This window comes from Hypomesus nipponensis, chromosome 27, assembly GCF_054491055.1.
Source record: "Hypomesus nipponensis isolate SF chromosome 27, ASM5449105v1, whole genome shotgun sequence".
NCBI lineage: Eukaryota > Metazoa > Chordata > Actinopteri > Osmeriformes > Osmeridae > Hypomesus > Hypomesus nipponensis.
The window spans coordinates 3,381,914-3,407,500 of NC_140387.1; the positions used below are offsets into that span (position 1 = coordinate 3,381,914).

General features: G+C 50.0%; 2 protein-coding genes across 5 annotated transcripts in view; both read left to right on the forward strand.

Annotated features, from left to right (window-relative positions):
- The first annotated feature begins 399 nt into the window (after nt 1-399).
- On the forward strand, nt 400-7,085 carry aggf1 (angiogenic factor with G patch and FHA domains 1). 4 transcript variants are annotated; one of them, XM_084693843.1, is made up of 16 exons: nt 400-441; nt 550-611; nt 887-1,077; nt 1,163-1,262; nt 1,383-1,573; nt 1,715-1,846; nt 2,072-2,272; nt 3,105-3,588; nt 3,875-3,986; nt 4,234-4,285; nt 4,438-4,539; nt 4,838-5,021; nt 5,461-5,540; nt 5,765-5,892; nt 6,103-6,202; nt 6,609-7,085. In XM_084693843.1, the coding sequence occupies exons 2-16, from the start codon at nt 608-610 to the stop codon at nt 6,819-6,821; spliced, it is 2,274 nt and encodes a 757-aa protein (XP_084549969.1). In that variant the 5' UTR covers nt 400-441; nt 550-607; the 3' UTR covers nt 6,822-7,085. The 4 variants fall into 4 exon arrangements, with proteins under 4 accessions (XP_084549969.1, XP_084549972.1, XP_084549968.1 ...); XM_084693844.1 differs by having other exon boundaries at nt 438-456; XM_084693846.1 differs by lacking the exon at nt 3,105-3,588 and adding an exon at nt 2,650-2,719 and having other exon boundaries at nt 409-611.
- Nucleotides 7,086-13,722: 6,637 nt separating this feature from the next.
- The window catches only part of pde8b (phosphodiesterase 8B), a 22,918-nt gene continuing 11,053 nt past the window's right edge, over nt 13,723-25,587 (forward strand). The window contains exons 1-10 of the mRNA XM_084693841.1: nt 13,723-13,769; nt 13,914-13,970; nt 20,402-20,592; nt 22,090-22,149; nt 22,418-22,475; nt 22,601-22,689; nt 22,835-22,913; nt 23,038-23,178; nt 23,616-23,704; nt 23,821-23,875. Of these exons, the coding sequence (XP_084549967.1) occupies nt 13,743-13,769; nt 13,914-13,970; nt 20,402-20,592; nt 22,090-22,149; nt 22,418-22,475; nt 22,601-22,689; nt 22,835-22,913; nt 23,038-23,178; nt 23,616-23,704; nt 23,821-23,875 (846 nt within the window). The 5' untranslated portion in view covers nt 13,723-13,742. The remainder of the gene's footprint in view (nt 13,770-13,913; nt 13,971-20,401; nt 20,593-22,089; nt 22,150-22,417; nt 22,476-22,600; nt 22,690-22,834; nt 22,914-23,037; nt 23,179-23,615; nt 23,705-23,820; nt 23,876-25,587) is intronic.

The window sequence follows — 25,587 nt, forward strand, 5'->3', positions numbered from 1 at the left end:
GATGAGTGAATCTACCCCGGACAATCTCAACTCCTGTACTCTGCATGCCCCCTACTGGCCTTTTTGTGATGACATTTGGTGTTTTTCTGCTAAACAAACACATTTTTATGTAATAGTGTGTTGGTTATAAGTACGTTTTATTTGCATAAATGTATATTTGGTAGTTGCTCCAAGTTTCGTGGCATTTTGAAATGATTTAAAGAGTCTTAAAAGCTACTGGAAAAGAAGAGTACCTTGAAAATCTCATGTTGTATCTCATCATATGTACTTCAGTTGTACACATTTACTTAAATTTCTTATTCATTTTTCCACTTTTTTTTGTCATTTGAACAAAGATGAGTAATAAAAAAGGACTTCCTTTGTGGTTGCCCTTTGCACAGAGAAAGAAGAAGAAAAGCGGATATGACGTTAAGAAAATGGCACTCGCGATCACGGTGGACTGTAAACATATCTACTGTACCAATTTTAACTGTCTTTATTATCCACAACATGTGCTCGCATGTGTCCAGAATGCTGGGTGGTTATAAGATGTTTATTTTCAACTTGCAGGTTGATTATTGTGGAGGAGGGAGCAGAGAAACGGCGTCCAGTCGAGAAATACTAGGCAATGGGTAAGGCTGCGGTTTAGTGGCGGTGGTGCCCGGTTGAGTTAGTTGATCGTGAAACATCATTAGTTTGAAAAACTAGTCGGCTAAGCTAGCTAGTTGTTTCAGTTTTGGTAAAACCTTTTTTATCGATCTCTCTAACTTAATGGAGGATTAGTGGAGGGGATGTGTTAATGTATTAGGTTACTAGCGAGCGGAGGCTTCTACAAAGCTTGCTAGCTACGTAGCTATCAGTCCACCAGCCTTTTTGTAATCTGTTTATTTGATCATTATTTACTCAGCAACAATTATGGACAACAATGGAGAGGAGAGCTCGAAGGAGGACGTGGCTGAGCTTCGCGTGAAGGTGGAGTCGTTGAAGCAAGAATTGGAAACCTGCAGAACCGAGCTGGTGAAGTTACAGAAACAACTGACGAACTCGGAAAGACTGCAGAAAAACACCGAAAGCTACAATGAAGATCTGAGGAAACAGGTATAAATGTTGAATGGCATGTTGGCATATATATCATTTCATTGAGTTTGTCATTCATCTCTGATTCCGTCTTTCCGTTTGCCAGGTCGACAAGTTGAGCGCCGAGATTCATGAACGAAAAAAGAAGGAAAAAGGCAAAACCGATGCAGAGACTCAAACCGAGGAACAGACATGGACGGAAACTGGTGTGTAGTCTCTGGTGCTGCAGTTTTTGTGCTCCCGCTAGTCCCAAGTCTCTCTGTGTCCCCCCCCCCCCCACACACACACTTCCACAGAACAAACACCTGTTAATTTGTGCTTTTCAGACTACTACAACTACTACTATGGAGGTTATCAGACCACTGAGGGGGCAGAAACACAGGAGAATGTTGTGACTGAAACACAGGAAGCTGCTGAACTTACTGTCGCAGTAAAGACTGAAGTTGAAACCTCCACTGAGGCGATCGTAGAAGTGGCAGTACAACATGAGGGGGGCGACCAAGTGGCTAAACCCGAGGTGTGTTTTATTAGCCAGTGGGCGCATTCCCACCTCCATGTTTTTTTTTGTGGCAGTGAAGACAGATTTTCATAGAAATCATACAGAAGGTTTTTTGAAATGAAAGTTTGTATCAACTCGGCGTGTGCTCACTGTCTCCAGGAGGCACACGGAGGCTCCATAGCCGACATGCTGAGGGCCACGGCGGAGCAGGCCATGACCCAGACAGGCTTCATCTTCGACGAGACCACGGGGATGTACTACGACCACAGCACAGGCTTCTACTACGACTCGGTCAGAGCCCTGCCCCCCGCCCCCCCCCCCCCTCTCTCTCTCTGTTCTCTGTCTCTGTCTCTCTCTCTCTCTGTTCTCTGTCTCTCTCTCTCTCTCTCTCTCTCTCTCTCTCTCTGTCCCCCTCTCTCTCTCCCCCCCCACACAGCCTGTTACTGAAACTGGTCTGAAGTCATCGGTGAATGCATTTGTGATTTTCCCCTTTTCCCCCCCCCCCCCCCCCCCCAGGTCAGCCAGTTGTACTACGACAATAACACGGGTATGTACTACTACTACGACGCTGAGAGCGGCCGCTATCAGTTCCATTCCAGGATTGAAGTGTCGGCAGCCCAGGCTCCGGAGGAGGGCGCTGAGGACCACAAGGCCCCACTGAAGAAAGGAAAGAAGTGGAAGACGGCGGGAGAGAAGTCTTTCCGCAAGGACGACAAGGTAGGGGACCTCACGGGCCAGAGAGTACAGCAGCACACACAACGACAGTTCTGAACACAGCCAGCTGGGCTTGTTACACGTCCCGATGTGAACGGTAGGTACGTGATGCGTTTTTTTGACGCTGTATTCGTCGAGCGGACGCCTTTGTTCAAGGCTGCTTGCAAATAGACGCGCCTCTTTTTTTTTTTTTACGTGTTTGTTTTGTGTGTTGGACGTTGTCGTGCTTGTTGGTGGACACGAGGCCTCTGAGGCATCGCCCCCTTCTTCGCAGGCTCCAAACGGGGTCTCCGTTTTCAAACGCCGGTGGTGCCAGGTCATAGTCGAGATGTAGCCAAGGTTATGTGTAGTTGACTGAACCTAATGTTCCTCTGACCTAGGTACAAGAGGTGGTTAACTCATTGGCAAACATGAAGATTTCCTCTAACTGGAACAGTTCTTCCCACAGAGGTACACACCTTATACAAATTCATAAAGCAGTCAATGATACTATATGTTTTTTATGTATTTGGAAGAATAGTGTGATTGGGGTTCATTGGGAGATGGCAAGGGGAAGGTTATAATTTCATGGAGTCGCAGGGTCAGTGTAGTGGGTAAGAACTACTTCAACAATTGGCAGAAGCTAAAGGACCTCCATTTTGGACCAGGCGTTTCCTCTGAACTGACATTGAAGCCCCACCCGGCCCACGCCTTTGAAAACTGAGACCTAAAAAAAAAAAAAAGTCTTCTTTACAATAAACACGCGGCGATGCCTCACAGTCCGAGCCTTCCCCACGTGTCCCGCCTCCGGACGTTTCCGGAGACGTTGAACTTCCTGTTGACTGTCTGGCGACAGGGCCCCCGAGGCGAGGACGCGTGGGCGGAGGACGAGGTCGCGGAGTGGGCGGAGCGCCGGGCGGCCCAGAGGGGCGGGGCGCCGCACAAGCTGAAGCGACGCTCTCCCGGCTCGGACCCCCCCTCGCGGCGGAGCGCCTCCTCCAGGTCCCGACGGGGCGAGAGCTCCGATCGCCCGGCCAAGAGGAAGAAAGAGACGAACGGCTCACACTCGGACGACGCGGCGGGCTCGAAGAAGAAGAAGAAGAAGAAGAAGGCCAAGTCGGAGAAGCACAGCAAGAGCAAGAAGAAGAAGAATTCCAAGAAGTCGAAGAAGAAGAAGGAACGGAGGGAGGACTCCAGCGGGAGCAGCGAGCCGGAGGAGGGCGAGATCACCGAGTCGGAAGGGGAATGGAAGTCCACGCCCTCCTTCTCGTCATCTTCCTCTTCCTCGACGCCGTCCCCCTCCAGAACGAGCCCGGAGTCAGACGTGGAGAGCTACGAAGGTGAGAGAGCGAGGACGGAGAACGTCACACCTTCTACCTTTTCTGGGTACACCCGGGCTTCGCCAGCTGAGAATTCTTCCCAGAACGCGTGGCTTTTCATACGGCAGGCAGCTCTCAATGATGCCTGTGTCTCTAAGAATCAGATGGCTCTGGATCTGGCCCTGACCATAAGCTAGCTGGATGCACACGCTGGGTTTTTACAGAGCACTGTGTGTATATAAATGTATTATGTACAAATCTGGATTTGTCTGTCTGTGTCTCCCCCCTCCCCCCCCCCCCCCACCAGCTGTGGAGGAGGTGTGGCCTCCTTGCGTGAGGGTGACAGTGGTCCGTTCCCCCGTGTTGCAGACGGGCACTCTGTTCATCATCACGGCTGACGCTCCAGCCACCATCGGCAGGTCAGTGGCACCGTCTGCCTCCTCAGCCTACATCTCACACCCTCTCACACCCTCCTCGGCGGAGCACAGGAGCCAGGCTGGCAAAGCAATGTGCGAGCTTGGTCTAGAGAGTGTGTGTGTGTGTGTGCAGTTCTGCTCTTCTGACGCCAGGGGGAGTTTTGCTTGGCAATTTAGAACACGAGTTACCAGACGCAGCAGCTAAATCTGTCAAATATGACATGGAGCTATAAACTTTTTGTCTTGGCAGGGAGAAGGATGTGGACCACGCTATTAGAATACCTGAAATGGGAGTCAGCAAGGTATTGTCTCCTGCACTCCTGGTCAGAGGAATTCGTGATTAACGAACGTTTGCTCGATAAGCAGTCTTGAGAAATCTGTTTCTGATTTCATTTTTATTTATTTCTGTTATGCCATTTTAATCACAAACAGCACTGTGCTCTTGCCCTCCCAGTTCCATGCTGAGGTGTACTTTGACCAGGACCAGCAATGCTACATGCTAGTGGACCAGGGAAGCCAGAACGGAACAGTCCTCAACGGCAACCGAATCCTACAGGTCAGACCCTCAGAAGGACATTCCTGTAGCATCACCCGAAGCATCTTCATCCAATGGAGATTTACACGGGCGTCTACTAAATCCAGTTCCCACGGAACACTTTGAAGAAAGACAGAAGTTGGGAGGGGAAAAACAAAACAAAACGGCCTCACTTACTGACACTTTGGTCTTTTTCTTAACCCTAACGATAACAGAATGATATTTGGAAAAGAATTGGAGGAATGTTCAATGGTAATAAAAACGTGGCGAGAGTTTGGTTAACCTGACAAACAAACAGAAAACGTCCGTCTCACCGCAGCCCAAGACCAAGTGTGACCCGTGCGCCCTGACCCACGGCGACGAGGTGAAGATGGGCGACACGGTGCTGTCCTTCCACATCCACTCGGGGACGGACACGTGCGACGGCTGCGAGCCTGGCCAGGTGATGGCGCACCTGAGCAAACACCCCAGGGAGGACGCCTCCTCCACCGCCGCCGCCGCAGGTGAAATTCAAACTCAGGGAACCGGACGTTGTATAACAAAGTTAACTCTTTTACTCGCTGTGAAATATTTCACTGTCGATTTGTTCTTCTACAGGTAAAGTCTTGCAGGGTTCATGTTGTTTTAATTTGCTACTTGTATAACTGCATGCTCTTATGAGTCTTCCCTTTGGCACTTGTTTCGTTTTTCACAATGTATGCTTCATGTTTTGGCTGCTTGCAGTGTTTGGGACTACCTCGTTGTTGTGATCAGTGACCGATGTCTCTTTTGTAAAGCTCTCTCTCGGAAGTCGCTTTGGGTAAAAGCGTCTGCTGAATGCATCAATGTAAATGTTGTCTCCTCCTCCTGGCCGTGGGTGGCTGTGCGGTCCTGCTGTGACGGCAGCTGAGCTGAGAGCAGGATGATCATTTCCCCCTGTGCTCTGCCCCCCTCCCCCCCCAGGCCCCGCACAGACCAAAGAAGACAAGGAGATGCTGAGGCAGAAGGAGCTCAAGCAGATGAAGGTCAAATACGGCCTGAAGGTGAGGGTCTCCCTTGGCTTTGCCCTCCGCGCTCTCAGCCCGGGGGGGTAGGGCCCACCCTCACTCCGCTCCGAGGTGCAGTACTCTGCAGGAGTCGTAGGCGCCAATAAATCGTTTGGGGTGTTTTTTTGCAGTGTGCTGGACGTTTAGCATGTTTCGTAGCGTGTTTTAGAGGGGGAGGATAGAGGTCCTCATGTGTGTGTTGTGGTCTCTTGGTGCGCCAGAGTGCTGAGTTTGAAGAGGTCAAGGCTCTGAAAAATCCCAGGTACAAGGACCGCGCCGAGTCGCGACGCCAGACGGTGGGCAGTGACGGGATCTTCTTACGGGACGACGCTCCCGCCTCAGTGCATGTGTACGTATAACCGGGAATTAAGGACGTTTCAAGGTATTCATTGACTACATGTCCCTTCTGAATACTAATGACAGAAGGGACATTATGGCAGTTAAGGACGTGTAGGAACTGGATTTGTTTAAGATGGACTCTGGGCGTGATGGTTTAATTTTGGGGATGATGTTACACGAAGGTTGGTTTGAAGTCTTGTCCTTTTGCCGTGTCTTGCAGGGAGATTGGTGAAGTGAACAAAGGGCGGAAGATGCTGGAAAAGATGGGCTGGAAGAAGGGCGAGGGTCTGGGAAAAGGTGGTGCTGGGATGAAGGCCCCTGTAAGATCCGCAGTGGTTCATCTGTGCTTCTCTGTGCTCGGTTGTCTTATGTTGGACAAAGATATACCTTTTTAACTTTTTTTAAAGGATGTACCTTTCTGAGTAGAATCAACAAAAATTGTGAATTGGAAACGAGGAAGCAAGTGCATTTTAAAGGAAGTGTAGCTGAATTAAATTCCGTTGTTTTGGCTGAGTGTCACTTAGCAGACGCTCTTATCCAGAGCGACTCGCAGTAAGTACAGGGACATTCCCCCCCGAGGCAAGTAGGGTGAAGTGCCTTGCCCAAGGACACATCGTCATTTGACACGGCCAGGAATCGAACCGGCAACCTTCTGAGTAATAGCCCGATTCTCTAACCGCTCAGCTATCTAACTCCCCTTTCCCACGGTATATTCTCTCCTCACAGATCCAGCTGAAGATTAGGAAGTCTCAGTCCGGTTTGGGAGCCAGTGCCGCTCTCTCAGTGGAAGACGCCTCCCTGACCAGAACCAAGACCCAGAGGAACTGGGAAAAGGCCCGGGAGAGGTTCGCAGACACCTGCCAAGATTCCTCCCAGGTCCTAAAGACAGACGACTCCAAGTCGGCCAAACCCTGGATCAAAGCGGAGGAGTTGGAGTGACCTGGGCAATCGTGAAACCCTTTTCTTACCTGTCACAACCTGTGTGACACTGCCTCAGTGCAGCCTCTCTCTCAGTGGGACAGCGCTAGTGCCTCCTAGATGGGCTGGCTGCAGACACGTCTAAAGATACATCGTTTTTGTACATTTAAGGATTAACCGCTTAATTGTGAGTTATAGACGGCTGTGTGGTCCTTGATCACAATGTTTAATCGAACTGTGAAATCCATGCAGTCTACAGTCATGCCTAATAAATGTTATTTTCCATTTTGTTTTTTCGATGTACTTTAAAAAAAGAGCTTTCAATCGTGAAATTTAAGTGTTGCTATACTAGGTCGTTCGTGATTGGTGTGTGGTGTAATTGAAGACATCAACTGAATCTACAACTATGGAACGTTTTGAATGGGTATTTGAGCCTGTCACTAAATGAGACTGATGAGCAGAAAATAGTTTTTACACTGAAATGTTGATAGCATCAACTGATGTGATATGCTGTAGTTCAATTCTGGAAGACGATGGGCGGTTCTCACGTGTATTTTGCAATGCTTATGTGTGCGTCGGCACTAGGACTACACGGAACTTCAGTGCCTGACTTTTGGAGCTAAAGAAGTTGCAATTAGACTGACATCAAAGTCTCGCAAATGCAGAAAGTCCCACCGCTGTCCCCATCTCGATGGATAAAGTAAGTGAAAAACGCGGACTTTAAAGTCAGGTATTAATTGCGCTTTTTTAAGGACAATTAGACCTTTTCAAGAAATGAGTTGGACTTCGGCTGAAAAAAGTGATTTTACCAACGGACCGCAGAAGGTAACCGAATTTCAACTATAGATGCAGGCCTATGTAGACTGAGAACCTGCGCTTTATTGTTGTCTGAAATTAACAAGGCTACATGTACCAATCGACAAGCAATATTGTATATTAATTTTGTCAATAGCACTGTTTGGAATGTTAAGTGCACTTTTGATACTAGACTTTAGTGTATCATTCTCGTGCTTGAAAAGTAGGCTATATAACTTCCCTCATTGATACCTATCTTGAATACAGGTTACATTTTTACATTTCCAAGTATGAAACACTGTAGCAAGAAAGGGTAAGTTAATATAATATTTTTTTGATACATACAACATTTAATATTTGTTTTTCTGAGTTGATAAACTTTTAAAATTCACGGTGAATGAGGCGCTTGACGTTTTTTTTCGCCACCAGGGGGCAGCCTTCTGTGTATAGCTTGAACGTGAAAGGGGAAAAAACCTTTAGCCTATGACACGTTTTAATTGCCTAAATAGGCTACGTGTGGAAACTGAATAGGCTAAATTAACAAAAAATATATTTGGCAAACTGTCACTTTACATCAATCGATATGTGAGTCATTTTTATTATAGGCCTACTGTCAGAAGATAAATAGTTTGTAAAATCACAAACAATGAGCTTGACAACGAGTGACAAGTTCGAACAGTTAAAATCAGTAGCCTAGTCTACGACACTAAGTTCATATGGTAGGCCCATCGCCTACTATAAACGAAATGCATACATTTATAGGGCTGTAAATTTATATTTCTGTATTAGGCCAACGCATTCTGGTTAGACGAAAATGATCATGAGGAATAAAGCCTGTTTTAGACAAGAGGTCCATGATAGGCCTACAGGGTCTTATCATTTGACATATGATTCCACTGAAACATTCATGAAAATAAATAGCTTCAGTAAATGTCTGCAATCACTTTAGGCTAATCCTCACGAGTTGAATGTGAGTCAAGATTGGGGGATGGACAGTTGCCGTAACACGGGTAAAATATTCAATGATGTAAATGAGCAGAGCGCGAGATGATACCAGACCAATGATCCGCGTAGCTATCCTACCAGAGGAAGGTAGTCTATAGATGACCGATTCAGAATTTTTACACCGCTTTATTTTCATTGGGCCTTTGAGGAGGGAAATGAGAGGAACGGTTGCATTCCGATTATAAAGACTGATGGATTTGGATGTCTATGTCATGTTAAAGATGGGCAATATGATATGAGCTAGGCAACGAGGTCTTGGTTATGGTCGCCTGTGTTTACCTTCAGCCTGTGGCTTTCATATCCCACTCATTGATCTGAATATCTACTGGCTACACAAGCGGAGATTCGTGAATAATCGCCCAGCAGAAATCCTTTCAACCGAGCCCATGTCTCGTCCGTGGCTGTTTACAACTACGGTTCGGAAGAATTAAATGAGTATTCTCCGGTTTTACCCTTGATGTTCCCAAACGAACAGTGGGTTAGAGGTGGGAGCGAAACGCGGAGCGATAGCGAGGAGCGGCTGATGCTGCTAGTCGGAGACAACAGCGGCCGTGGTTCGGGCAGCTGTGGAAGAGGAGGAGGCGGTGGTACCCACATCGCGGCCAAGAGAGCGGTGTTTATTGTTTGGGTTCTAGCTCTGCGCAGCGAGCGAGAGGCGCGTCGTTGAGGCATGGGCTGCGCTCCCAGTATCCACGTCTCTCAGAGCGGGGTGATATACTGCCGAGACTCCGACGAGTCCAATTCCCCACACCAAACCACCACCATCTCGCAGGGCACAGCAGCAACTCTACACGGACTCTTCATCAAGACCGATGCGGCTGACACCATTCCCTCGGTAATCACCTACCAAAATAGGCTTTCACGGACAAATTCCCACCGGGATCGAAGGGAGAACAGCGGTGGACACTTCTGCATTGAGGCCGAAACTCAGACCAACCACACCAGCGTCAAGGTAGAACATAGTGTAGGCTAGCATTGGCAAGATCTTGGCCATTCAACATCAGAAAAAAAGAAAAAAAGAATACGTAGGCCTAGAACGACTAATTTGTTATAGCATACCGATTAAATAATCAAACTATCTCGATTTTGATTTGACTTCAGACCCATAACGCTATAGCCTAAATTAAAGCCAAGTCACGCGGACCAAAATTTACGGTATTAAACACCATGACAGGCAAGAAAAGGTTTGTGTTCACGTCTCAGCATGTTCTGGAGTTCCCTTTTGAGACATGCTGCCGAACGTGATAAATGCAATGTTTATACACCCTCCATCTCCAGGAGGTGTGGATGGAAACTCGACCATATAGCCGGGCTCGAGCCTGGTATCTCCTTAACGACAGTTGACCAGTAATCCAGCTAGGTTAGGGCTTCGGAGGGGAATATAGAGAGGCAGTGGTTTGAGGTCTGAATGGCGGATTGATCTCTCAGGAGTCAGGTGCTCCTACAATGTCCTCACAGGGTAATGTGTTGGATGGGAATACCACTGGGTCTCAGGAAACCATAGTGTAGGCTGCCTTTTGACAGTAGCATCCATATCTACGCTAGAGTGTACGTACAGTAACAGGGGTCTAGTGATAATGAAGCGACCCGTGGAATGGGGTGACTTGTCATTTGCCATGTGGTTAGTAAATACAGAACGTTCAAACATTCAAAACCAACGACACGCATGACATTGTCACGGTACCAGTGCCTCCCATATTTACATTGACCTAAAATGAAACTATAATAATAATATGATTCAACCTCATACTTCTTGCCAAGTTCACTGGACACCACAACTTCCAGCACTAAATTCATGGGTAATTGGATTGAACACAAAATGTGTGTGAAGAGGTAGCCTTGAAATCTTTTCCATATGAGACATAATGCAATAGGTCAGCGAACTGTCTTTATTGGCCTAATTACTTAATAGGCTTTTATAGATTTGTATCATGAGTTGAGGAGGGCCCTACCAGTGTTCCCAGAGATGGGACTAGTGTGGAGAGGGGGTGTTGTGGTTGATTTGAACTGGTCTTCCAGTCACTTGCTTTCCATGTCCATCCCTGAGAGAAGGTATGAGTGATGCTATTGAGTGTAAACACATCACATCATACTGTATCATAGCCATGGTGACGATAAGATGTATGTGCGTGTGTGAGAGAGTGTGTGTGTGTGTGTGTGACAGAGAGTGTGTGTGTGTGTATGTTCTAACAGCCTGTGTTTACCCCTCTGGATAGAGTAGAGCTGGGGTGTCAGTAGTCACATGTTAGTGGTCTGATGATAATGGTGTACAGTACAGACTCTCCTTGAGGGTCTTTATCTCTCTATCGCTCTCTTTCTCTCCCTCTTCCTCTCTCAAACTCTCCTTTTTTCTTTTTATTCCTCTCCCTCCCTCCCTCTGTTTCCCACCCGCTCCCCCCGTCCCTCTCTCTTTCTCTCTCCTTCTCTCTCTCTGTCTCTTTCTCTCACCCTTTCCTTTTTCTCTTTGCCTCTCTTGGTCTATGTATGCCTGGGACCACGTGTACTAGCGATATTGACCCATCTTTTTAAAGAGCTCTTTGTAATCCAGAAAGCTCCCTTGTTATTCAAACGTACCGTTTTCGGTATGTCTTCGCGATTATATCTAAACAAGTCACCTTCAAGTGTTACCATCAAGTTTGTTATTTTCCACATTGGTGTCCAGGTTAGAAATATTTAGCATACTGGTCCACCACAGCTAAAAGAAATCAACAGGTATGTTGGTAGAGAGAGAGAGATAGAGAGAGGGGGGGGGGGGGGTTGGATAGAGAGAGAGAGAGAGAGAGAGAGAGGGGTGGGTGGATGGATAGAGAGAGAGGGGGGGGGGTGGATGGATGGATGGATAAAGAGAGAGAGAGGGAGGGGGGTGGTTGGATGGATAGAGAGAGAGAGAGGGAGAGAGAGGGAGGGAGAGAGGGAGAGAGGGGGATGGATAGAGAGAGAGAGAGAGAGAGAGAGAGAGCGAGAAAGGGAGGAACAAAACCCTTGAAGCAGGTTATGTTCAGGTCACAGTAATAAAACAGTTAAATCACACACACACACACACCCTGTCCGCAAATGCTCAATCGGTCTTTGAGCAGTGGTGTTTTTGTTGTGTGAGGGCCTGTCAGGGTCGATGCTGATCCTTGTGCAAACGTCCTCAGTCGTATCTGTGTTAGCATCTCCTGGAGGAGCCTCCTGCATGCTACGGCTGCGGCGCTGGTTCAGGTGGTTGCCCCGAGATTGTTTGTCGTTGAGAGCCTGCCGCCGTGATTGTACAACAAGATTCCAGGCATGGATGTACAGTTATCAGTCTCATAGATCTGTGTCAAATGTACTCCCTACCATTATCTAATCAGTCCCCACTGAGATAAACAGCGTTAAGACTGTGACAGCTGACCACAGTGGGATTGCTTTATACTTACTGCTGTCTATAGTCCTGGTCATGTGTTTAATAGGATACGGTAAAGTCTGCTAGGGTGAATTAACATAATAGTGTGCCGACAAGGTTTTATAAGTAATAATTAGATCATTTCCCATGCCAGAATGCATGTTAAACATGCTTAAATTGCAGAGAAGACCAATGCTATGTTTAGATTGAAAGTTAGTGTGTGTTTGTGAGTGTGTGTGTGTGTGTGTGTGTGTCTTGGCAGGAACCCACTTCTATGACATTGTTTTTCTAATAAGCTTTAATAATGTATCCATTCCCATGGTCTCTTTACGTTTTTCTACAAGGACTTTCAGAGGAGTGTTCTGTAGGTCTTTTATAGATCAATCTCAGATCTCCTTGAGCGAGTCGCCATTAAAGTCATTATCATAACTTGATCATAATTCTCTCCTTGTATTCAGGAACACTGTAGTCAAGAAGATCGTGGTGTTAAATCCACTCCTTTTTCAGACTTAAGGGAACCAGTTAACTACTGTAACGCCCTGGCAGAAACATCTGAATCTCTCTCTCTCTCTCTCTCTCTCTCTCTCTCTCTCTCTCTCTCTCTCTCTCTCTCTCTCTCTCTCTCTCTCTCTCTCTCTCTCTCTCTACCTCTCTCTCTCTACCTCTCTCTCTCTCTATCTCTCTACCTCTCTTTCTACGTTTCTGACAACCACCAGTGGCCTACTGTAGTCGATCAGACCTGTCAATCAGTAGCGGCCTACTGCAGTGGTCTTCAAATTGTCCTGTATGTTTTAGATTTTTTGATGCTCAACCAGAATTGAAGACCATTGGCCTGCCCTACTGTATCTGTCAGACCTGCCAATCACCAGAGGCTTTGACACAGGAAGGTGAGGGTTACCGTGGTTTCAGGAATCTCCTCCGCTAATTGTTTCGCATGAATCCCGCTACTAAGAGGAACGCCCCGAATTCACTTCCGGTGAGAAAGCGAGAGGCTTCTTGGAAACGAGGAAGAGTGCTAGAGGGTGGAAAATACTGGCGGTTGGGAGAAAAGAAACAGTCGATATCTGATTTGTATGACAGTGTGTGTGGAGAGCAGCAAGTGATGCACACACACACACACACGCACTTGTAATGCTACGTGAGAGGTTTCCCAGGTTTATTCTGGACACTAACTCACCTTAACAAATGACCAATCAGACGTGCAGAGTCAGCCAAGATCCCGGTTCCCCTGCCTGTGTGTGTGTGTGTGTGTGTGTGCCTGTCTACAGTCTACTTACCTATCTACGTCATCATTGCCTCTTTAAGCTCCTAAGGTCAGAGCTCAATGACACACACGCGCGCCTCGCGCGCACACACACACACACACACACACACACACACTGTTACAAGGCATTACATCTGTTGCAATGTTCCACAAGCAACCTTTTGGCAGTAAGGGGCGGCCTCTAATACCCTCTAAAGAGGCTTGGAGTGGATAGGTCTCTGCTACGTCACAAAATTCCATGTGTGTGTGTGTGTGTTTAGACCTTAGTGCAGAGCCGGTGATCAGTAGAGCTTCCCTGCTGACTGTTGATGTCGTCAGCTGAGCCAGTAGCCCCTGCATGACGACTGTCCACAGAGAACCAGGAGAGAGACAGAGGGAGGGTGGAACTGGGCTGATATATGGACTGCTACGAGGAAGGAAAATAGATAGATAAACAAAGAGAGAGAGAGAGAGAGAGAGAGAGAGAGAGAGAGAGTGGCGGTTCAGGAAAGGACAGGCTCCATGTTCCGCTATGCTTCTGGAAGGTGACGGTGAAATGGTGAGCCGCCCTCTCACCCCTGTTTTCTCCCTTCTTGTCTGTGTCTCTCTGTCTGCCTTCTCTCTAGCGCTCTCTCTCTGGGTATTTGACTTCACACAACCTCATGTTCTCTCCTTGTGTTTTTTTTCTCTCTCCTCCTTGCAGGTCTCGGCCACAGAGGAATGTGTAGGTCCAATGCGTCTCACCCAGGAGCCTATACAGGTACAACACCTTGGGCTCAGGGCATCCACTGAGCATGAGTTCTGCTAAGATGATAGTTTGTTTTGATTTAGTTTTTTTAAAGGATACGTTTTTGGTGGCATTTTTCTGCCATTGTTATTTATTTATGACAGTGATAGTGGGAAATGTGTGGGGAGAGAGTGAGAGAGGGAGAGGGACAGGGACAAGGACAGGGAGAGGGAGAGGGAGAGGGAGAGGGAGAGGGAGAGGGAGAGGGAGGGGGAGGGGGAGGGGGAGGGGGAGGGGGAGGGGGAGGGGGAGGGGGAGGGGGAGGGGGAGAGGGAGGGAGGGAGGGGGAGAGGGAGAGGGAGAGGGAGAGGGAGAGAGAGAGAGACGTGCCGTAAAGGGTGTAGGCCGGATTCGATTGGCCTGACTTTAATTCCTCAAACTGTTCCAATCTAAAGTATCTTATTTCCCTATTTTAAAAGATTAACGTTTTAAACAAAGAGAGTTAATCTATTCAGTTAAATAGATATTTTTCTTCTATAGGTGTTGTGTTTGTGGTAATGGAATACATATAGTCTTAACGTTCCCTGTGTAAGGCTGGGACTGGGATTGGGATGCCTAATTGTTTGTCCATGTTGTGGACTAAGATTAGACCAGTAGAGCCATTTGAAGGCCAGATAATCCACATGCCTTATGCTGTTGCGTAATAGAGGAATAGTGAGAGTGATGCAAGGTGAAGTTCAGTGTGTGTGTATGTGTGTGTGGATTATAGGTGTGGTCGAGAGAGGCAGTGTCTTCAAAGGTCCCAGATCTGATCTATTGCTGCTTGCTGGTGTAGAGCTTGTTTAGAAGGGTGATGACATGACCTCAATCAAACTGTTCCAATCGAAACGTATGTGACATGTTCTGCAACATTCAGCGTAAAAACATGCTGTCCCAGGCAGGAGCAGTGTGAGAGCAGACCGGTCACCCAGCCCTGCACCCTCTCTCCTCCCCCTTCCCCCAGCCTCCTCCACCCCTCCTCCGGCCCCTCCGGCCCTCTTTCATCAGGCCATATCAGGGCCCTCCAGGAGGGCTGTTTGGCAGAGTCAGGGGCAGGTGGAGGGACTATGGGGTTTTATTGTTACAGACCCACCCCCCCCACCCAACCATCCCTACCCCCACCCTACCCAACCCCACCCTACCCAACCCCCCCAACCTCAAACACATAAAAACATCAAGCTGCACTTCGGAAGTGGTGTGGTACTGTACAAGCCCGCTGATGGCAAACCATGACCTACCTTCCAAACCCCCCCCAACCTCCTCACTCAGACGGAGAGATGAAAAGATAGGGGGGAGGGAGGGGGGGGGGGAAGTTACATGCTGAAAGTTTGCTTTTGACGTTTACCACTCCCTCACTGCCCTGGATAGCCTCTCTAAATGTGTCTTCTCTCTCTCTCTCTCTCTCTCTCCCCCCCTCCGTCTCTCTCTCTGTCTCTCTCTTCATTCTCGTTGCTCTCTCTCTCACTCTCTCTCGATATATCTCCATATATATCTTTTTTGTTTGCTTTGCCTTTCTCTCTGTCTCGATCGCGGTTTCCCCCTGCTCTCCCCCTCTCCCCCTCTACTCCCTTCATCTCTCTGCTCCTGCTGTGGAGAGAGACTGGGTAATGACGTACTGAAGTGGACATGCTGCTGTTAGATGAAGGCTTAGCTATACCCGCCTGGTTCCCCCATAACACTATATAAAGCTGGACTACAGCGTGTTATGTGTGTATATATTCCCTACAGTGTGGTATTGTATATATTCCCTACAGTGTGGTATTGTATATATTCCCTACTGTGTGGTATTGTATATATTCCCTACAGTGAGGTGTACATGTGAATGAATCCAGAAGCGCAGAGCTACGATGTGAAACGAGATGACTCATGACTGGCTTTGATCGTATGATCTTGTTGTCAGTTACCCTGTCTGTACGGCCCAACGCGTTTGGCTGAAGCTGTTTTGTGAAAAGGCAAATGGGTTGGATGGGTCTGAGAGCAGTGAGTCCCACACGATAGAGCGCGATGATATATGGAATCACAGGGCAGCTTCGCTGCTGCTGGCAGACAGACTTTCATTCCAGGCAATATCAGAAGCCATAAACAATGCTGGAAATCTGGACAGCTTGTCGTGTTTTACAGTCAAATACAGAGCCAATCCAAGACTGGGCCCGTTCTGCCTATGATAGATGAGGTGGCAACGAAAACCGATCACAGCAATGGAACCGGGTGCCATTTAAAACAGAGAGCCGAGGAGGGTTGGAGAGTTTGGACTCTCAACTCGCCCCTGTGTGTGAGTGAGTGAAAGCAGGAGGAGGAGGGGTCCTGGCGCTCGATGACTCAGCCCCCCGAGGAAGGTGATGGGGATGTGACGAGCACAGTCAGATTTGATCCCGTCGTACTGATAATGAGAATCTCTTAAATGTCGGGCTTGGTTCCAGCAGTCTGGTCGGGGTGAGCAAACATATAGGGACTGAAGCTACACTGCCAGCACTGTGTCTGTCTGTCTGTCTGTCTGTCTGCCCACTTGCCTGTCTGTGTGCCTGCATATTCATCCATCTGCCTGCCTCTTACACCATCTGGCAAACACATGGCTGGTGCAGCTAATTGTGTAAACATACAATGACTGCAGTGGCATTAGCAGTTTGAGTGTTTCAGGATCTGTAAGAGTATGTGTATATGTGTGTAATACTGTGTGTGTGTGTGCGTGTGGGTAATAGTGTGTGTGTGTGTGTAATATTAGACGTGTGTGTAATAGTGAGTGTGTGTGTGTGTGTGTAATAGTGTGTATGCATGTGTGTGTCAAGGTTTCCATAGGCCTAACAGCGCCCCCTGCCTCGCAGGAGGGCGCAGGGCACGGCGACGGGTCAGAAGGATTCTGGGAAGGCGTCGTCCCAGGTACGACAGGCCCCGTATGTGTTTGTGTGGAATTTCACACACCTGCTCCATGGTTACACAAACCAGCGCCATGGTTACACAAACCAGCGCCATGGTTACACAAGCGAGCCCGGGATCAAAGACTGTGTGGACCTTTCACAGGCACGCACCAACCCTGGCTCATGGCTCGACGCCTCTTTTGCTTCCTTCTCCTCCTCGTTCGCCCCTCTCTCTTCTCTCTCCGCCTCCCTCTCTTTTCCTCATGCTCATGCCAGGTGGTTCTGATGGGGGACGCAGGCTGCTCGGTGCCCCCTCACGGCACTGCATTGGCCCCTCTTTTTTCCCCTGCTTTGTCTGTTTGTCTGTTGTCTACTTGATCTCTGTCTCTCTCGCTCTCTCTCTCTCGCTCTCTCCCTCTCTTGCTCTCTCTCTCTTTTTCTCTCTCTCTGTCTCTCTCTGTCTGTCTATGTCTCTTCCTCTATGTCTCTCTCTCTCTCTCTCTCTCTCTCTCTCTCTCTCTCTACTCTCTCTCTCTCTCCTGAGAGTCAGTGATGATGCTGTGAGACAGTAGTGAGCCCAGAGATGTCCGTTTGTTCTGACCTCAACCCAGCAGCTGTGTGTGTGTGTGTGTGTGTGTGCGAGCATGACTGTGTGCGGCTTGTGTGTGTTTCCGCCCATGTCCTCTATCAGTTTCACACAAGGGGCTTGTGTTTTCTCATACAAACCCACTGTGTCCAAGGTCCTCACATCTGTTGGTGAGTAACTCAGTCTGCGTTGGTGCTAATCAGCCATGGTCTGCTCTGACGCGCTGAGGCCTACAATACAGAACATGGATTCCAGTGGAGTTTGCGTTTCTCATGAGGTTGATGTGGTACGTCTCACGGTTAGCCTGTAGCTCGGTGCACCAAGCTGTCATGACGGCCTCCGCTGTCGATCTGCACACATCCCCGCACAAGGTCTCTCCTTCTCTCCCTGTCCTGATTGTCTTCTGTCCACACAATCCCCTGAGCCTTCAAGTAAAAAAAAATAAAGAAGAAAACTGGGTCAGTCAGAGCACAGATTTGATCTCCACACGTCATAGGAGTTAAGACAAGATAAGATCAAAAGTCATCGACCACCAATAAGTGAGTTGAGAGCCCAGGAACCGTCGCAGAGGAACATTCCCCGACCAGCTCCTCGGAGCTCCTCATCCCAGGTCCCCCTCCTGTGGAGCAGGCCCCCTCCACCCCCTCCTCCCTCCTCTGCCCCCTCCACCCCCTCCTCCCCCTCCTCTGCCCCCTCCACCCCCTCCTCCCTCCTCTGCCCCCTCCACCCCCTCCTCCCTCCTCCGCCCCCTCCACCCCCTCCTCCCTCCTCTGCCCCCTCCACCCCCTCCTCTGCCCCCTCCACCCTCCTCTACCCTCCTCCTCCCTCCTCTTCCCTCCTCCGCCCCCTCTGCCCTCCTCTGCCCCCTCCACCCTCCTCCTCCCTCCTCCGCCCCCTCCACCCCCTCCTCCCTCCTCTGCCGCTCTGCCCCCTCCGCCCTCCTCCACCCTCCTCCTCCCTCCTCCGCCCCCTCCACCCCCTCCTCCCTCCTCTGCCGCTCTGCCCCCTCCGCCCTCCTCCACCCTCCTCTGCCCCCCTCCGCCTCCTCCACCACTCCGCCCCCTCTGTCCCCCTCCACCTTCCTCTACCCCCCTCTGCCCCCCTTCCCCCCCTCTGCCCCCCTCCACCCCCTCCGCCCCCCTCTGCCCCCCTCCACCCCCTCTGCCCCCCTCTGCCTTCCTTGCCCCTCCCCCCGCCCTCCTCAGCCCCCTCCCCTCCCCCTGGGTGACTGTGTGTGTTTGGCCATGTGCTTCCCACGGTGGTTTGGCATGGAGGAATGTGCCTCGGCACTGTCAGCATGAGAGGGACCAGCGTCTGTTTTCCGGATCAATCAGAGAGGGGGGGGGGGAGGGGGAGGAGGGAGGAGAGAGAGGAGAGAGAGAGGGAGAGGGAGATGGAGAGGGAAGGAGAGGGAAGGAGAGGGAGGGAGGGAGGGAGCTTGAGAGAGAAAAAGTGACAGAGGGCTTGAGAGAGTGAGAAAGTGTAAGAGGGAGAGTGCCAAAGAGAGTGAGCGAGAGAGAGAGAGAGAGAGAGAGAGAGAGAGAGAGAGAGAGAGAGAGAGAGAGAGAGAGAGAGAGAGAGAGAGAGAGAGAGACAGAGAGAGAGACAGAGAGAGAGACAGAGAGAGAGACAGAGAGAGAGACAGAGAGAGAGACAGAGTGAGAGAGAGTGAGACAGAGAGACAGAGAGAGACAGAGTGAGAGAGAGAGACAGAGTGAGAGAGAGAGACAGAGTGAGAGAGAGTGAGACAGAGAGAGAGAGAGACAGAGAGAGAGAGAGACAGAGAGAGAGTGAGAGAGAGTGAGAGAGACAGAGAGAGAGTGAGAGAGACAGAGAGAGTGAGAGACAGAGAGTGAGAGAGAGAGAGACAGAGAGTGAGAGAGAGAGAGAGAGAGAGACAGAGAGTGAGAGAGAGAGAGAGAGAGAGACAGAGAGTGAGAGAGAGAGAGAGAGAGAGAGAGAGAGAGAGAGACAGAGAGTGAGAGAGAGAGAGAGAGAGAGAGACAGAGAGTGAGAGAGAGAGAGAGAGAGTGAGAGAGAGTGAGAGAGACAGAGAGAGAGTGAGAGAGACAGAGAGAGTGAGAGACAGAGAGTGAGAGAGAGAGAGACAGAGAGTGAGAGAGAGAGAGAGAGACAGAGACAGAGAGTGAGAGAGAGAGAGAGAGAGAGACAGAGAGTGAGAGAGAGAGAGAGAGAGAGAGAGAGAGAGAGAGAGAGAGACAGAGAGTGAGAGAGAGAGAGAGAGAGAGAGACAGAGAGTGAGAGAGAGAGAGAGAGACAGAGAGTGAGAGAGAGAGAGAGAGAGAGAGAGAGAGTGAGAGAGAGAGAGAGAGAGAGAGAGAGAGAGAGAGAGCAGCCGTATGCGTAGGATAAGGAGGCCATTGATGACACTGGATGAAGTCAGTGAGGCGTCATTCTCTCTGGTACAGGCTGGTATACAGTCTTACAATCACTCCAGCCCCGTTTAGCTCATGTGGCATATTAATAACGTTTCGCGAAGGAATGTGATGTTTTACCAACCTGCAGTGTCTCAGGCTCAAAATAATTTATGACTGATGTTTTGCCTGAGCTAAACGACAAAAGAGTGAGTCAGTCACTACGCAGACAACAGGATATGACATCAGTGGAACACTGAATGACTGCAGCGTGTGACTGGCTCTTCTCTTATTCACCGTGTCTCGTCTTTTAAAGCCGGTCTTCTGGAGAAAGTTGAGCGGAATGTGACTGAAATCAAACGTCTTTATTTACTTATGATCAAACTCTGCCATTGTCAGTGTGTGTGTGTGTGTGTGTGTGTGTATGGCCATTGTTAGTGTGTGTGTGTGTGTGTGTGTGTGTATGGCCATTGTTAGTGTGTGCGGTGTATACATGGAATGCGAATGTTGCCCGCGATGGAAGCTAAAATCTCCTACTAGGTCAGTGTGTGTACGACGTGCGTGTCTCGTTTCGTAACACACGCTCCGCTGCTCCTCCTCCTTCCTCAGGTCCTGCTGGTGTTCGCCAAGGAGGACAGCCAGAGCGACGCCTTCTGGTGGGCCTGCGACCGCGCCGGCTTCAGGTGCAACATCGCCCGCACGCCCGAGTCGGCCCTCGAGTGTTTCCTTGACAAGAGCCACGAGATCGTGGTCATCGACGGACGCCATTCTCGCTACTTTGAGGCGGAGGCCGTCTGTCGGTGAGGCCTTCTCTCCCTGCCCTCATTCCTCCATCCCTCCCTGCCCTCATCCCTCCCCTTCCCTCCATCCCTCCATCCTTCCATCCCACCATCCCTCACTTCTATATATCTATCCAATATTGCTACGACTTGTTCAACCGAGTCAGCGATCGGTCAGCGATGAGACACAGTCACGTATGTGTGACGTACGTAAATGACAAAAAGCGTCGTTCCAGCAAGTCGCTGACGAGCCAGAACGTAGTCAGACTGAGAGCCATGAGCTGATGATCTTCACCTACGATCGGTCAGTGATTCGACACATGTCACGTGTGTGTGACGTGTGTGTGACGTGTGTGTGACGTGTGTGTGTCACGGCTCGTCAGAGGGTGCACATGTCCACGTTTTGTCGCGCAGGTGGAAGGGTATTCTGTCTGGGGCACCAGAGAAGCACAGACAATGCGGTCGCCTCACAGAACCATCCCTCTGCCAAACTGACCAAAACTTCCCTGGCTGTAGGACCCAATTGAGTTTGTGCATTCCTATTTATAGCGCTCAAGAGTTTAGTAGTAGTGGACACAGTTACCCAAGCACGCTCTGGTGAGTGTTTATGTACTGTGTGTGTGTGTGTACAGGATATGTGTGGGTGTACAAACCACTTGTGTGTTTGTGTGCGTGTGTGCACCCGCATCGAGTCTGTTTTCGTGCGACCCGATGTGTGTGTGTGTGTGTGTGTGCGGGCCTCTCTTTGTTTTGTTAACCGCCACGCTCAGCCTCTGTCATTCTCACACAGCAGCTGCTGGGTTGTATACCATTCAGAAGGGGAGCTGTCATTCCAAAGGTCCCTTCATTTTTAACCCCTAGCCTCAAACAAGACACTGGAGCTACGCCACCTCTGTGCAAACACACGACAGATAAGCCCGGTTCCTCTTTCACCTTCTCCATAGTACAGGGAGCCATAATTAGACTCTGAGTGGTGCGTATATGGCCGTGTTCCTCCTACTGCCCTCTGTCTCTGGTGATGACTGTTAGATATCTCAGAACTTGCCCAAATATGTATCATGTGCCAGACCATAGATCATTTGAGAAATGAGCCGGAGCCGAAAGAGAGACTGATCCATTTGCTCTCTCTATTATGAAGCCTTGGGGGTTTCGTTCTATCGCGAATCCATCCCCCCCCCCCCCCTCACTCCTCCTACAAGTCTAAAAACAAGAGAAAACGGAATCGGATCAATATTTTGTCGTCGTTGTCGACGTTGTTTCGAAGTGTCAGCCTCCTCTGTTGCCGAGGTGATTTGATTTGTGTTTCGTAGAGAGTCAGATGGCTGAGCGGTGAGTCGGGCTAGTAATCAGAAGATTGCCGGATCGATACCCCGCCGTGCCAAATGACGTTGTGTCCTTGGGCAAGGCACTTCACCCTACCTGCCTCGGGGGGGGGGGGGGGAATGTCCCTGTATTTACTGTAAGTCGCTCTGGATAAGAGCGTCTGCTAAATGGCTCAATGTTTTGTGTCCCACTTAGGTTGATACGAGCCACCAAGCCTTCCGAACACACGGTGATGGTGGCTGTCTTGCCTCAGATGTAAGTGTGTGTGTTGTTCCCCTTCTCCACGTTGTAACCACACAGTCCCGCCGTATACACTCGCTATCGCTCCTAATCAATCAGCCTCTCCTCCTGCCTTGGCTCTGTGCCCCTTGCTTGTGCCCGTAAGCCTTTTATTTCGTGCGAAAGATTAGTTTGACGACGGGCCGTTTATGGCAGGTGATCACGTACCGTGGGACTCAGCCTGAGCGGCCTGGCGCGCCGTCTGTGGGATGCTGAGCTCTTCTTGTGCTCTCCTGTGTTTCAGACCTGCCGACCAAGAGGAGCCCTCCGTCCTCCCGCTTCTCTGCGCTGGATTCAGCAGAGTACATATCTCCCCCCTCTCTCCCCCCTCCCTCTCGCCATCCTCCCCTCTTGGGGTTTTGACCTTGGACATTTGACCTGTGACCCTAACACCCCCCCCCCCCCCTTCCTCCCTTACCTTCCACAGAGGTATATGGAGAACTGCACTGTGTCTGCCTGCTATAACGAACTCATACAGATCGAACACGGAGAGGTGCGCTGTCAGTTCAAACTCAGGTACACACACGCACACTGGAGCACACACACACACACACACACACTGGAGCAAACACACACACACACGCACACACACTGGAGCACACACACACATTGATTTGTAGAAATATCGATGCTGGTTTGACATGAGCGTCTCCTCCTTCAGGGCGTGTAACTCTGTCTTCACCGCTCTGGAGCACTGTCAGGAAGCTGTGGAGATCACCAGCGAGGACCACGTGATACAGGTACACACACACACACACACACAGTCGTATTCAATCACACGCCTAACTCTCGTGGCCCCGACGTGTCTTTGCGTCCTCATGTATACGTCTGTAAATCTACGCCCTGTCCTCTTCCCGGTTCCAGTACGTCAACCCGGCGTTTGAGCGTATGATGGGCTACCACAAGGGGGAGCTAATCGGGAAGGAGCTCACGGAACTCCCCAAGAGTGAGAGGAACCGGGCGGACCTGCTGGACACCATCAACACCTGCATCAAGAAAGGAAAGGTGAGAGTTAAGGCCGTCTGGGATGAACACCCCCCCCCCCCCGGCCCCCTGCTTGTCTTTCCGTCAGTCCGATTGTCCGTTCATCCACCCAGTCATCCATTCATCTATTCATCCGTCCATCCACCCATCCGATTACCCATCCATTCCATCCATCCAATCATCGATCCCATCCATGGATCTAATATCTATTTATTGATCTACTCTCATCCTGTTCATTCATCCCTCCCTCCCTCCCTCCCTCCCTCCCTCCCTCCCTCCCTCCCTCCCTCCCTCCCTCCCTCCCTCCCTCCCTCCCTCCCTCCCTCCCTCCCTCCCTCCCTCCCTCCCTCCCTCCCTCCCTGCCTCCCTGCCTCCCTGCCTGCCTCCTTCCCTCCCTCCCTCCCTAAGACGAGCAGGGTGTGTGTGGTGAGGTTTCCTGATGGTGGTGTTGTTTGCAGGAATGGCAGGGGATCTACTACGCCCGGAGGAAGTCAGGAGACAGCATCCAACAGCACGTGAAGATCACCCCTGTCATTGGCCAGGGAGGGTGGGTGATGTCATCTTCTGAGTGATGTCATCTTCTGACACTTCCTGACTGTTCGACCCAGCCTGGGACTGGACGTGGAACATATACAGTTTCTTTATATGTGTCCTTTTTTTTAGGAAGATCCGCCATTTTGTGTCTATCAAGCGGCCCCACAGTGACAACAATAAACAGGTGAGCTCACATCCCAGTCTTCCCCGGGGGATTTCGAACCTTTAGCTCTCTGCAATCAGTATTTTCACACACACACACACACACACACACACCACTTGAATGAGAATCTTTGTGTTGTCGGATACAAACCGCATTCCTCAGTTAGCAATGATATTTATTTGAGGGCACTTACATATGTTCATGTGCCAAAGGCCAAGTCGTTCTACAGGCGGTCATTGTGTATTTGTGTGGTAGAATGGATGTAGTGATTGTACTGGATCGACTGCCCTCCAGAGCACTAGATATAAACACCAGATATGATTTGATTGATTTTTACTTTCTTCTCAAATATCTTATGACACACACCAAATATTGTACAACTTGTGTACACCGGTGTAATGTTGGTGACAGCAATTTCCTATGGCTAGTGAGAGGAGTTTATATATCGTAACTCTACAATGCACTTTCTCGCTTGTAGGGTGTAGACACGTAGGTCATCAGGACCTTAGTAGCGTAGACCGCATCAAGCATTTCTATTATGGAGCTCAAGCCCTCTGCTCCTCTCAAGCAGTTTGTCAAGCTTGGGAGCAGGTGTGTGGCTTTCGGAGTTGGTTCCGAGCTAACAGCGTCATGCTAAGCTAAAGCTAGCCTAATCGCTAGGCTTCCCCCGCTAAGGCCTTCGAGGGCAAGAAGCCAGGCACCGGAGTTAAATATAACCCAGACCAGGCTGTCCCCCGACCAGCCTCAACCCTCCGCTAGGCATGCCAGAGCGGTGCGCTTTTCCTTCCCGCACGTTGGGACTGGTTGGCAGATCCCGTCGACCGCCCCCCCCCAGCCCCCTCCTCCTCCCACCGCCGGGCAGGAGACAGGCGTCCCTCTCCCAGCCACCAGGAATCCCAGACCACCTCGACACCGCGGCCTGGCTGTGGCATTCCTGTCAGCTTCGGCCCTGACCCCCCTTACCTCGCCGGGGTGGATCCAAGATAGATCCTGTGTTTGCTTTGGGGATCTCTGCTTTCGAGATCTAAACAGAAAATATCTGCGCGTAGTCTCCCCGGCCAGACGCCTTGGCGGGCGCCCCTGGTTTCCATAGTAGCGTGATGTTGTGCAGTGAGCTGAAGCTGGTCTCTGGACGGAGCCTTGAGCCGCACTCTGACCCGCTTCCCAGCTTCAGTGCTGTTAACACGATGCCTTCTCGAGATAGTCTTTGTGCTTCGGAGCCAAAGAATACCGCTAGGGTACAGCCTGCTAAATCTGGCAATTTAGTAAATCAAACAAAGTGTTTACCCTTTCATAATCCTATTTACTCAACTGGGGATGCACTCTAGAGAGGAGGGGGGAGTGGAGGGGTGTGTGAGAGTTTGTAGAGTCTCTCAGCACTGTCCGACTGGTGTGTACACTAAGTTCAGCCACTGGTAATCCTAGGTCTTTTAAAACTGCATAACTGGATGAGAAAGAGAGAGAGAGAGAGAGAGAGAGAGAGAGAGAGAGAGAGAGAGAGAGAGAGAGGGAGAGAGGGAGAGAGGGAGAGAGGGAGAGAGGGAGGGAGGGAGGGAGGGAGGGAGGGAGGGAGGGAGGGAGGGAGGGAGAGAGGGAGAGAGGGAGAGAGGGAGAGAGGGAGAGAGGGAGAGAGAGGTGGATGTCAGGGCAAGACAAAGAAGCCTGAGATAAGAAGACTTCTGAAGGATCTGAACAGCAAAGCGAGGGGGAATGTGAGACAAGCTTTGTACGGA